The sequence below is a fragment of the Pinus tabuliformis genome, chromosome 7 (genome assembly GCF_031772625.1).
Source record: "Pinus tabuliformis cultivar Carrire ecotype Pingquan chromosome 7, CPIR1, whole genome shotgun sequence".
In the NCBI taxonomy this organism is placed as follows: domain Eukaryota; kingdom Viridiplantae; phylum Streptophyta; class Pinopsida; order Pinales; family Pinaceae; genus Pinus; species Pinus tabuliformis.
Window position 1 is genome coordinate 1,001,222,984 of NC_142293.1, and position 14,061 is coordinate 1,001,237,044.

General features: G+C 40.0%; 1 protein-coding gene across 2 annotated transcripts in view; it reads left to right on the top strand.

The window, feature by feature from the left end:
* The first annotated feature begins 391 nt into the window (after positions 1-391).
* LOC149250961 (conserved oligomeric Golgi complex component-related / COG complex component-like protein) overlaps positions 392-14,061 on the top strand; it is a 157,440-nt gene continuing 143,770 nt past the window's right edge. The window contains exons 1-2 of one of the 2 annotated variants that reach the window (XM_089459296.1): positions 392-855; positions 976-1,128. In XM_089459296.1, coding sequence (XP_089315422.1) covers positions 733-855; positions 976-1,128 — 276 coding nt within the window. In that variant the 5' untranslated portion in view covers positions 392-732. The remainder of the gene's footprint in view (positions 856-975; positions 1,129-14,061) is intronic. The other variant, XM_089459295.1, reaches the window with a different exon arrangement.

Here is a 14,061-nt window from a genome sequence, read left to right on the forward strand (position 1 = left end):
TAATGCAAAATATAACAGTGTCTTAAAAAAAAACCCTTTATTAATTATTATTTTAATAACACATATAAACATTAATATTATTAATATAATAACAAATAAAAGTTAATATTGTTCTACCATAACAAATAATTTATCCAAAAACTACACTCTTGCACACTCTCATAAAGCTTCCTATTACCAACCTTTTACAAAGAGCGCTGGCGATCCCTCCCGATCTGGCCCCGTATAAGAAAAATCAAAATAATCAAATTTAAATTAAAAACATATTTTATAATTTAAAAAGATTTAAAATTATTTTAAAATAAATTTTTGGTCATAACCAAAAATTAACAAATAGATCTATCCCTTTTTTATTATTATATGATAATACGTTTATTCTTATATTAAACTTGATGTCAAATTTCTTACTTCTTTCTGGTCTCTTTTACCCTTTTTAAATTATTGCAAATAAATGCGACAATAATGGTTTTATTGCCTCCCAAATCTGAAGCAGAGCCTGGCTTGTGTCATCAAGATACCAAAGACAATCAATTCCAAGTAAGCTGGATCGAACCCTGCGAACTGAGTTCTCATTGCCGAACTAAAGCTTCAAAAGAATTAAGTACCTTCACCCAGTGCTAGAATCAGGAAAATTCTGAAACGATCAAAGAAGTATCTTTAACGTTTGTCAAGCCCCTTTTTGGAAGGTCAAAATTCAAAAATTCTTCAAATTTAACATTTGTTTGCAAAGTAATGGCGTCATTGGTTTCAAATCCTCAACCAGCCATGGCCCCTGGATTTGTCCCCTTGGCAAATGCAGCACAACAGCCTTATGTATCGGAGCTCCTCTCATTTACTCTGGATCGACTGCACAAGGTTCAAAGTTTTGCTTATATGTTTACCTTCAGTATTATTATTATCTATACTTATATTGCTGGTGGATGTGGTTATTTTTCTAGGGTTTGAGTCTAGATTTTTTTTGTAAATATATTACAGGAACCAGAGCTGCTCAGAGTAGATGCAGAGCGCTTGAGAAGGCAAATGCAAGAGGTCGCTGTTGGTAATTATAGAGCATTCATTACTGCAGCTGACGCATTGCAGTCAGTTAGGGAAGAAGTGAGTTCAATTGACAAACATTTGGAGTCATTGGTGAGTTATTTCGTTTTTCTCTCCTGACCTATTTCATTTTGAGATAAAGCTTTGGTCGAGTAGGCTATACTTCTAAATTTTACATATTATACCAAATTAACTATTTCAATACTGGTAGAAATTATTCCGGTGAACTGTCTCCGTTACATGCCCATGCAAGTTGATTTTCATAGACATGATCGCTTTTGTTTGATCTGCGTGCGCTTTGAATCCCATCTTTTACATTTAACATGGTTGGGGGAGGACTCCATGAGATTTGGTATTTGAACCTTTACTTTCAGAGACGAATACCAACAATCCATGGGGTGATCCCCTGCCTGTTTGTTGACATTGAACAGATTGCTTTTTTCTTTTTGGTTTGATATTTGCACAAGGCTTTGGGTTTTTTTCTGTAAACGAGCCGACATATAAATCAAGATTCATACAGTAACCTCTCGTCATCATTCCATGTATTGTTATTTTTCTATCTCTACTGAAATTGTAGGTGTGACATTTCAGCCCTCTACATTCTTATGCAGTCACTTTTATCATGTAAACAGTATAAACATTCACTGAATTTTTGTTACTTATTGTCCGACTGTGGTTGCACTTCCCCAAGATTCTTGTCATTTAGCCAGGGATGCGATAACGGTAGGTGTTATCACTCGAAATGGTTCCCTGGGGAAATTAACCACAAGGTGGCCAAATGGTAATTTTGGAGAAGTGCCTCTGTGTATGCACAATCTCTCTCTCTTTGGAATTTAGTCCATGCTCCAGTGAGGCATCCCTATAAAAATTTGCAACTTCAAATTCTGATTTCTTGCAAAGTGACTGGTGCCAAATTCAATGGGAGATGAAAGAAGTTGGAAGAGAAGATACAAAGTTTCTTAACAATTTATAAGCAGTGGAAAATAATCGGGAGATAAAAACACATTCACACTAATTGACACGCTTGTTTACCCGGGAACCCCAAAAGGGAAAACCTGTTTTCTTTATTGTGGTATTTTATTGATTGTTCTTGAGCAATTGGATCTATTACAAAGCAATCTGTCTCTGAGAAAACACTTCTTCTGACTAATCTCAGCTGATACAGTTGATCTTGGCCTGCCTTGATCACTGCTTGATCTCGGCCCTCTAGCACGCAACTGATCCCCTGCTGAATAGTCTCGACTTGCCCTACAAATACCCTGATCCTGCTCCTAATCTCTTGCGCACTGGAGCCCCTATTCCCTTGTGCAAATCCTCCTATTTCCTTGCGCACAAGGGAGCTCCTATTCTTTAGCGCAAATCCCTATTTCCTTGTGCACATGTGATCTCCTATTTCTTAGTACACGAGCTTTCAATTTTGCACACAGTTTCCTGTTGGCATTATGACACAGGTTTCACTTGATGACATAAGTGTTGTCCTTGATGGCAATTCACTCAAGTAGCAGATCACAAGTTCATGCTCTCAGAATGATAGAAAATAGCAGGTTCGCAGGTTCTTGTTCACAAAGCTGCGGTCATCGGCAGGTTCCGCAGGCGCGCAGAACAAAAGGTGCGGACATGGTCGTAGGAGTGCCGAACAAAAAGTGCGGTCGTAAAGTTCACGAACTTTCATGCAGAGAAAAACGCGCGCACGTGGGAAATCTTGTGGTTAGTCCATGGTATTTGTCCGACGATTTTGATCTTATGGTTTTGGTCCGTGGTTTTGCTTCTAAAGTATTGAACCCAGGTTTTGGGTCCCTTGTATTGGGTTTCTATGGTTTTGGTCCATGGTTTGAGTGAGGGCTTGTCTATAAAAAGGAAAGGAGATCATTTGGCTGAGCACTCATGTGTTGAATATCTTAAGAAGAGCAAGATCTGAAATTCTGGTGATCGGTTGGTGAGTGATAGCTGGATTTGAATCAAGGAGAAACCTGAGCTTTACAAGACGGATCTACTGAGGGGTCGAGATCTCCTTGGCGCATGATCAGATTTGTAAATCTGTTAGTCTGGGGTATACTTCAAGTCTGAAAAATACCTATACCCTCAGCACCGCAGGTGCGACACGGTGCAGGTGCGGAGAACTGTAGGGCAAACAAGGAGCAGGTGCGGAGAACCGTAGGCCAGTCAAGGAGCGGGTGCGGAGACCCGCAGGTCAGTCAAGACGCAAGTGCGGAGGTTCGCAGGTTTTGCACACCGCAGGTGCGAAGTTCGCAGGACAAACACAGTGTGGGCGCGGAGACCCGCAGATTCAACACAGATAAGGCGCGGATGTGCGCAGGTTACTATTGGTGAAGTTGCGGACTTTTCCTTGAAATATTGTTTAGCTAATTTTGCTTATTACTACAGTGTTCAGGGTTCTGAATTGTTACTGGTACTGTGTTCTGAGAAGTTATTGATTCAGTAGTTGCACAAGGAAGTTGGTTAATTGCAGATCTATTTGATGCTTGATTGAAATTCATGGATCCAGTCTGAAAATTCATGAAACGTGGTCCTTGAGGGAAAAGAGAAGGTTGTAGCCTTCTGCAGGTTGAAGCCTGCATGCTGGTATAAGATTGCACCAGTACAGAATCATTGTAAAAAGAAGTTTCTAATTGAAAGAAGATAGAGACATATTGCAGCAGGTGGTTTTCACCCACATTGGGTTTCCACCTTATATCTTGTGTTCTTTGGTGTGACTGTTTGCTCTGTTCTTGTTTACTGTTATATGGTTCTGACACACAGATTAATAATCCACATCTGAAGAATATATTAAATTATAAGTCTGGAAGGTATACGCAAGTTTCATTAGTAAATATTTGTATAAATTGGAAAGAGTTTGATAATACTGATTCACCCCCCCTCTCAGTATTATTTCCAACAATTGGTATCAGAGCAGGTCCTTCAAGAAAAGCTTGATCGCTTGAAGGAAGATCTATCATCATGAGCAACTACGAGAAAGAAGCATCTATCAGGCCACCGATTTTTGATGGGAGCAACTTCGTCTATTGGAAGGTAAGAATCACTGCTTATCTTCAATCTCTTGGTACAGAAGTTTGGGATATTGTGGAAACAGGATACACATTTCCATCAACAACTCCTACAGATGCAGCTGGTAAGAAGCAGTATGAAACAAATGCAAAGGCTGTCAATACTCTATTAGGAAGTCTATCTCAATCAGAATTTGTCAAGGTGATGCAGCTCAAAAGCGCAAAAGAAATATGGGACAAGATCGTTCTAAGCTATGAAGGAGATGAACAGGTAAAACGAGCAAAATTACAAACTCTTAGAATTCAATATGAAAGTCTCAGAATGCATAATGATGAAAGTGTGGCTAGCTATTTCCTACGTATAGATGAGATCGTAAATTGTATGAAAAACTTGGGTGAAGAAATAAAAGAAGTGGTTTTGGTTGAAAAGGTTCTAAGATCTTTATCTCCTAAGTTTGATTCAAAAGTTTCTGCCATAGAAGAAAAGTAGAATCTACAGAGCTTTACCATGTCACAATTGCAGGGAATTCTAACGGCTTACGAAATGAGAAAAGGAGGACCATCAGACAGAAGAGACGCTGTATTCAAGACTTCAGGAAAAGGAGATTACTATGAGTCAGAAGATGAGGAAGAATCAAATTTTGTCAAGAACCTCCAACGAGGATCTGGAAGATTCAGAGGTAAGCTGCCTTTCAAATGCTTTGCTTGTGGAAGAGTCGGTCATTATGCTGCAAAATGTCCTCATAAAGATAAACTAGACAAAGGTAAGGAACCTGTTAGATGGAATAGAAAACATAATGTAAATAAGAAGAGCTATTACACTCATGAAGACAGTGATGGATTGTCAAATAGTGATGAAGAAGAACTAGGTAATGATGATAGACTTTTGATGGCTTTTGAAGATGATGATTTCTTGGATGCTCCAAATGAAGAAGGGCTTTATGAAGAAATCTCTAAACCTAAAGTTAGTTTAGAGGAAAAGAATATGATTATAGATACTCTAACATTCCAACTTGCTGACAAAGATAAACACAATGAAGATTTAGAATGTGAAATTGTGGGACTTAGAAAAGAAATTGAGAAAACAAAAGCCCTTAATTTCAGATTTGCTAAAGGATCTGAAACTCTAGATGAGATTATCAAAGTGCAACGTTCTCCTCTAATCAAGACAGGTCTCGGATATTCCGAAGAAGCATCTCAAGCTCAGAAGCCACCTCCAAAAGTTATCTTGATGCAGCAAGGAGAAGTGAATAAGTGGACAATCGACAACGAAAGCATAATGCAGATCAGCAAGTAAATCGGGGGCAATTTACTTCAAGAATGAACAAAAGCCTCAACAGATCACAGGTAAATCATTCTCAATTTGGCTCAAGAATGGATGGGAACTATAATCATATGGTTGGTAGATTTGATAATCGCAGGAGTTTCTTCAATGGCCAATGTTTCTCTTGTCATAACTTTGGTCATAAAGCTGCTCAATGTGTTGCCTACAAGACCATCATGACTAGGGAAGCTCAAAAACAAAGGAGTATGACATGAATCATGAAAAGAACCTACAATAACTTCTATGCTCTTGAAAATGAAATAGAATGCTCTATATGTAACAACTTCGGTCATGAAGATTTTGAATGCAGGAGCAGGTTTCGGCAAGCAACTCAGAAGGAGCAAGCTTCATTGAGTTCCAAAATATGGAAAAAGAAAGAAGCACAACCGGAAATATGTGGGATAGCCTTATATGCGGAAGGACAAGAAAATCAATGGTACATCGACAGTGGCTGCTCGAAACATATGACAGGTGATAGAGAGAAACTTCAGTCATATAGTGCCTTAGAAAAAGAAAAGAAGTCTCATTTGGAAACGACACCCCTGCATACATAAAAGGTAAAGGCTCTGTTCGTTTGAAAGAAAAGGTCAAGGTTGGAAATGTTATGTATGTTGATGGCTTAAAGCATAATCTATTGAGTGTCAGTCAGATGTGTGATCAAGGAACGAAGGTAATATTTCGATCAAATGGATGTATTGTTCGTGAGCTTGATACAGGAAAAACAGTGATCAGAGGCATTAGAACTCCAAATAACTTATACATACTCAACGGAGGACAACAACATTGCTATTTAAGCAAGAATGATGAACACTGGCTATGGCACAGAAGACTGGGGCATCTTAGCTTCTCTCAGATAAGGAAAGCATGCAAATATCTGGCAGTTCGGGATCTTCCTGATATCAGAATTCCGGGCAATACAATATGCAAATCATGTCAAATTGGTAAGCAAACTAGAACTAATTTCCCTGAGAAGGAAGGATCAGCTAGCAGGCCACTTGAACTTGTCCACACTGATATATGTGGTCCAACTAGGAAGAGGTCACATTGAGGAGAAGAGTATTTCATATTGTTCATTGACGATTTTTCAAGGATGTGTTGGATAGGACTCATGAAGTATAAAGATGAAGCTTTCGAAAAGTTCAAGTCATTCAAAGCTTTGGTTGAAAACCAATCAGATCGTAGAATCAAATGCCTCAGATCTGATCGAGGAGGGGAATTTACCTCAGATGAATTTTTCGATTTTTGTGAAGAACATGGAATAAGAAGGGAATTTTCTACTACAAGGACTCCTCAGCAGAATGGAGTTGTGGAAAGGATGAACAGAACAATTCAACAAATGGCTCGTGCTATGCTTGATGAGTCTGGAACTCCTGCAACCTTCTGGGGTGAAGCCGCATTTGCCGCTGTTACTATTCTCAACAAGACAAACGTCCGGGTAAACAACACTCAGACTCCTCATGAACTTTGGTACGGTAAGACTCCCACGGTAAAATACTTCAAAATTTTTGGAAGCAAATGCTACATTAAAAGGACTGATGAAAATCTTGGCAAGTTTGAACCTAGAGCAGATGAAGGCATCTTACTTGGCTACTCTCCCCACAACAAAGCTTACAAATGTTATAATAAAAGACTTGGTAAAATTGTTGAAAGCATTGATGTGGTGGTGGATGAAGAAGGAAACACTCCTAGGCAGGTAAAATCTGAAGATTTCGAAGATGGCGAAGACTATCCGTCAACATCAAATCAGATTCATGATGAAGAAGAAACCCATGAAGCACCAGAAGAACAGATAAGGATAGAAGAAAAAACTCCATCCAGATACGTTCAGAAGAATCATCCAGAATCTCAAATTTTGGGGCAGAAAGAGGCAGGTGTACAAACAAGGAGAACCATTTCAGAAGCTTCAAGTTATCTAGCATTGCTCTCCTCCACTGCACCACAGAATGTAAGAGAGGCTTGCAAAGATGAATGCTGGGTCAAGGCCATGGATGAAAAACTCGAGCAGATTGAAAAGAATAATACTTGGGAGTTGGTTCTTAGACCAAAAGATAAGAATGTCATAGGGACAAAATGGATCTTCAAAAATAAGCTGAATGAAAATGGGGATGTGGTTAGAAACAAGGCAAGACTTGTTTGTAAAGGGTATGCGCAACAAGAAGGCATAGACTTTGAAGAAACATTTGCACCAGTCGCCAGACTTGAGGCTATAAGGATGTTCCTTGCTCTGTCTAGTTTTCAGAAGTTCAAAGTATTTCAAATGGACGTGAAGTCTGCTTTCCTGAATGGAGACTTGGAGGAAGAAGTATATATTGAACAACCAGATGGGTTTATTCTTGGAAATGATCCGAAACTTGTATGCAGACTCAAAAAGGCTCTCTATGACCTTAAATAGGCTCCTAGGGCGTGGTATTATCGGTTGGATAAGTACCTCCATCAACAAGGCTTTATAAAAGGATCAACTGATAGCAATCTATATATAAAGGTTGACAATGAAAAGTTGCTAATACTTGTTGTGTATGTTGATGATATCATCTTTGGCAGCAATGAAGAAGACATGAGTCAAAATTTTGCCTTGGTGATGCAAAAGGAGTTTGAAATGTCCATGCTTGGTGAGCTCACATATTTCCTTGGTTTACAAATCCAACAAAACAAAGACGGTATTTTTCTATCACAAACCAAGTATCTCAAGCAGATCTTGAAGAAATATGGGATGGAGGATTCGAAACCAGTGTGTACCCCTATGGTGACAGGATGCAGCCTCAGCGCAAATGACGAATCGGCAACAGTACATCAACCAACCTATAGATCCATGATTGGTAGTCTGCTCTATCTAACAGGTACCCGACCAGACATTATGCATGCAGTGGGAATAGTTGGAAGGTTTCAGGCAAATCCAAAAGAAACTCATCTTCAGGCAGTTAAGAGAATTTTCAAGTATCTTCAAGGAACTCAAAACTATGGCTTATGGTATCCTAGAGGTACAGATCTCACACTTCATGCATACACAGATGCGGATTGGGCAGGAAGCGTGGATGACAGGAAAAGCACTAGTGGTGGTGCATTCTTCATGGGTCCTAGATTAGTATCTTGGTTCAACAAGAAACAAAGCTCTATTGCATTATCTACAGCTGAAGCAGAATATGTAGCTGTTGCATCTTGCTGCACACAACTCCTTTGGATGATGCAAACATTGCAAGACATGCAAATCACTTGTACTCCACCTATCTCCATCTTCTGTGATAATACAAGTGCAATCAGTATTTCAAAGAATCCTGTCATGCATTCAAAGACTAAGCACATACCAATCAAGTATCACTTTCTCTGGGAACAAGTGCTTGAACAAAAGGTCAAATTGGAATATGTTCCCTCTAAGGAACAAGTTGCTGATATCCTCACCAAACCACTGCCCAGGGAGACTTTTGAATATCTCAGACAAAAGCTGGGGGTAGTTGATGCATCATCTTGTTGTTGAATCTTGTCTGTTTCAGAGATTGTTGGTTGTACGTGAGTTTCATATGGGGTATACGCGTACATATGCTGGTACAGTCGACTTGAAGAAGAGCAAGGATGAAGAGTCCGATATGGGTCTGTCAGAGACAATCTGGCACAAGTTCAGGGGGAGCATATATTCTTCTAATAATGCATTGTTGGCATTATCATAGAAGATCTTGGTTCAATTCTTTGGTTGTCTTGATTTCAGGAGGAGCAAGTGAAAAAGGAGAACATGGATACTGATCTGAATAGTGCTTGACAGATGCTGCTGATATTTTGTCTCTATCTTTCTTTTGTCAAGATCTTGCCTATTTCTCAGGGGGAGCTTGGAACTTCAGCAACATTCAGGGGGAGCATAACCCTTTGCCCTTGATGTCAAAGGGGGAGGAAAGACCTTGAGTGACGTTGGGTTGCCATCAAGTCCAAAGGGGGAGATTGTTGGCATTATGACACAGGTTTCACTCGATGACATAAGTGTTGTCCTTGATGGCAATTCACTCAAGTAGCAGATCACAAGTTCATGCTCTCAGAATAATAGAAAATGGCAGGTTCGCAGGTTCTTGTTCACAAAGCTGCGGTCATTGGCAGGTTCCGCAGGCGCGCAGAACAAAAGGTGCGGACATGTTCGCGGGAGTGCCGACCAAAAAGTTCGGTTGTAAAGTTCACAAACTTTCATGCAGAGAAAAACGCGCGCACGTGGGAAATCTTGTGGTTAGTCCATGGTATTTGTCTGATGATTTTGGTCTTATGGTTTTGGTCCGTGGTTTTGCTTCTAAAATATTGAACCCAGGTTTTGGGTCCCTTGTATTGGATTTCTATGGTTTTGGTCCATGGTTTGAGTGAGGGCTTGTCTATAAAAAGGAAAGGAGATCATTTGGTTGAGCACTCATGTGTTGAATATCTTAAGAAGAGCAAGATCTGAAATTCTGGTGATCGGTTGGTGAGTGATAGCTGGATCTGAATCAAGGAGAAACCTAAGCATTACAAGACGGATCTACTGAGGGGTCGAGATCTCCTTGGCGCATGATCAGATCTGTAAATCTGTTAGTCTGGGGTATACTTGAAGTCTGAAAAATATCTATACCCTCAGGACCGCAGGTGCGACACGGTGCAGGTGCGAAGAACCGCAGGGCAGACAAGGAGAAGGTGCGGAGAACCGCAGGCCAGTCAAGGAGCGGGTGCGGAGACCTGCAGGTCAGTCAAGGCGCAGGTGCGGAGGTTCGCAGGTTTTGCACACCGCATGTGCGAAGTTTGCAGGACAGACATAGTGTGGGTGCAGAGACCCGCAGATTCGACACAGATAAGGTGCGGATGTGCGCATGTTACTATTGGTGAAGTTGCAGACTTTTCCTTGAAATATTGTTTAGCTACTTTTGCTTATTACTGCAGTGTTCAGGGTTCTGAATTGTTTACTGGTACTGTGTTCTGAGAAGTTATTGATTCAATAGTTGCATAATGAAGTTGGTTAATTGCAGATCTATTTGATGTTTGATTGAAATTCATGGATCCAGTCTGAAAATTCATGAAATGTGGTCCTTGAGGGAAAATAGAAGGTTGTAGCCTTCTGCAGGTTGAAGCCTGCGTGCTGGTATAAGACTGCACCAGTACAGAATCATTGTAAAAAGAAGTTTCTAATTGAAAGAAGATAGAGACATATTGCAGCAGGTGGTTTTCACCCACATTGGGTTTCCACCTTATATCTTGTGTTCTTTGGTGTGACTGTTTGCTCTGTTCTTGTTTACTGTTATATGGTTCTGACACAGATTAATAATCCACATTTGAAGAATATATTAAATTATAAGTCTGGAAGGTATACGCAAGTTTCATTAGTAAATATTTGTATAAATTAGAAAGAGTTTGATAATACTGATTCACCCCCCCTCTCAGTGTTATTTCCAACATTTCCTAAATCCTTGCGCACAATTGATGCTCAATTCTGCACTCTCCACAATCAAAGGTGATCTGACAAACTTGTGTAAATTATGTGCATCCGTCCTCCTCTTTATAGACCCAATTCGAGCATACGAGGAAGGCTTGGTTCAATTTTAGAAGTTGAGTTCTGATAGCAAGTTAACTGAGAGTGATACTCTTTCTCTTTCTGATCAACACTGGAGTCTTAAATCATTCTTCCTTCAATCAAGATTGAAGACTAACTCGCTCTAACTAACTTTGTAACTGCCACCTCGTTTTGTAGTCAAACTGAAGAAGACTCCACGTAACTTAAGCTCCAACTCTACACATGCCATCTTGATGATTAAACGGAAACCCAAAAGGGAAAACCTGCTTTCTTTATTGTGGTATTTTATTGATTGTTCTTGAGCAATTGGATCTATTACAAAGCAATCTGTCGCTGAGAAAACGCTTCTTATGACTAATCTCAGCTGATACAGTTGATCTTGGTCTGCCTTGATCTCTGCTTGATCTCGACCCTCTAGCACGCAACTGATCCCCTACTGAATAGTCTTGATTTGCCCTGCAAATACCCTGATCCTGATCCTAATCTCTTGCGCACTGGAGCTCCTATTCCCTTGTGCAAATCCTCCTATTTCCTTGCGCACAAGGGAGCTCCTATTCTTTAGTGCAAGTCCCTATTTCCTTGTGCACGTGATCTCCTATTTCTTAGTACACGAGCTCTCAATTCTGCACACAATTTCCTAAATCCTTGCGCACAATTGATGCTCAATTCTGCACTCTCCATAATCAAAGATGATCTCACAAACTTGTGTAAATTATGTGCACCCGTCCTCCTCCTTATAGACCCAATTCGAGCATACGAGGAAGGCTTGGTTCAATTTTAGAAGCTGAGTTCTCATAGCAAGTTAACTGAGAGTGATACTCTTTCTCTTTCTGATCAACACTTGGAGTCTTAAATCGTTCTTCCTTCAATCAAGACTGAAGACTAACTCGCTCTAACTAACCTTGTAACTGCCACCTCGTTTTGTAGTCAAACTGAAGAAGACTCCACGTAACTTAAGCTCCAACTCTACGCATGCCATCTTGATGATTAAACGGAACCTGCTTTCTTTATTGTGGTATTTTATTGATTGTTCTTGAGCAATTGGATCTATTACAAAGCACTCTGTCTCTGAGAAAACACTTCTTTTGACTAATCTCAGCTGATACAATTGATCTTGGCCTGCCTTGATCACTGCTTGATCTCGGCCCTCTAGCACGCAACTAATCCCCTGCTGAATAGTCTTGACTTGCCCTACAAATACCCTGATCCTGCTCCTAATCTCTTGCGCACTGGAGCCCCTATTCCCTTGTGCAAATCCTCCTATTTCCTTACGCACATGGGAGCTCCTATTCTTTAGCGCAAATCCCTATTTCCTTGTGCACATGTGATCTCCTATTTCTTAGTACACGAGCTCTCAATTTTGCACTCTCCACAATCAAAGATGATCTCACAAACCTGTATAAATTATGTGCCTCCGTCCTTCTCTTTATAGATCCAATTCGAGCATACGAGGAAGGCCTGGTTCAATTTTAGAAGTTGAGTTCTGATAGCAAGTTAACTGAGAGTGATACTCTTTCTCTTTCCGCTCAACGCTTGGAGTCTTAAATCGTTCTTCCTTCAATCAAGATTGAAGACTAAGTCGCTCTAACTAACCTTGTAACTGCCACCTCGCTTTGTAGTTAAACTGAAGAAGACTCCACGTAACTTAAGATCCAACTCTATGCATGCCATCTTGATGATTAAACAGAAACCCAAAAGGGAAAACCTGCATTCTTTATTGTGGTATTTTATTGATTGTTCTTGAGCAATTGGATCTATTACAAAGAAATCTGTCTTTGAGAAAATGCTTCTTCTGACTAATCTCAGCTGATACAGTTGATCTTGGCCTGCCTTGATCACTGCTTGATCTTGGCCCTCTAGCACACAACTGATCCCCTGCTGAATAATCTTGACTTGCCCTGCAAATACCCTGATCCTGCTCCTAATCTCTTGCGCACTGCTGCCCCTATTCCCTTGTGCAAATCCTCCTATTTCCTTACGCAAGAGGGATATCCTATTCTTTAGCGCAAATCCCTATTTCCTTGTGCACATGTGACCTCCTATTTCTTAGTACTCGAGCTCTCAATTTTGCACACAATTTCCTAAATCCTTGCGCATAATTAATGCTCAATTCTGCACTCTCCACAATCAAAGATGATCTCACAAACTTGTGTAAATTATGTGCCTCCGTCCTCCTCTTTATAGACCCAATTTGAGCATACGAGGAAGGCCTGGTTCAATTTTAGAAGTTGAGTTCTGATAGCAAGTTAACTGAGAGTGATACTCTTTCTCTTTCCGATCAAAACTTGGAGTCTTAAATCGTTCTTCCTTCAATCAAGATTTAAGACTAACTTGCTCTAACTAACCTTGTAACTGCCACCTCGTTTTGTAGTCAAACTGAAGAAGACTCCATGTAACTTAAGCTCCAACTCTATGCATGCCATCTTGATGATTATTCCAGTAAACTGGAAAAAACTCATCCTAACTGAAGTCTAACTCATGAGCTCGCACTCATGCTAAAGAAGGACGAATCGAGGTCTTCACTGGCTAAGGCAAAAGGCAGAAGACCTTCACTCGCTACATTTTCAACACTCCCTCTTAGCGAGGAAGGGATTTTGATCAATAAGAATAAATTTTACTAATTGCAAGCTTCTGCTTTTCCTAAGATGGAAGCAGTGACTAGAGGGAAGACCATTCTTCTTATGCCTTGTTTCTAGGCCCTTCTTTTTTCTAAAACAACAAAGTCAACAAGACCAAAAGTGTTAAATTTCCTTGAAACTCTGCAACTACTTAGTTGAATCACTGGAAACTAGGCTATTGAAAATTGAAACCAAACTTACTTTCACCAAGATACAAAGTTTCTTAACAATTTATAAGCAGTGGAAAATAATCGAGAGATAAAAACACATTCACACAAACTGACACGCTTGCTAACCCAAGAAACTTAAGTGGGAAACCCTGCTTTCTTTGTTGTGGTATTTTATTGATTGTTCTTGAGCAATTAGATCTATTACAAAGCAATCTATCTTTGAGAAAGATTTTTGCTTCTTCTCACTAATCTCAACTGTTACAATTGGTCTTGACTTGCCTTGATCATTGCTTGATCTTGGCCCTCTAGCACGCAACTATTCCCCTGCTAAATAGCCTTGACTTGTCCTACAAATCCCCTGATCGTGCTCCTATTCTCTTGCGCACTAGAGGCCCTATTT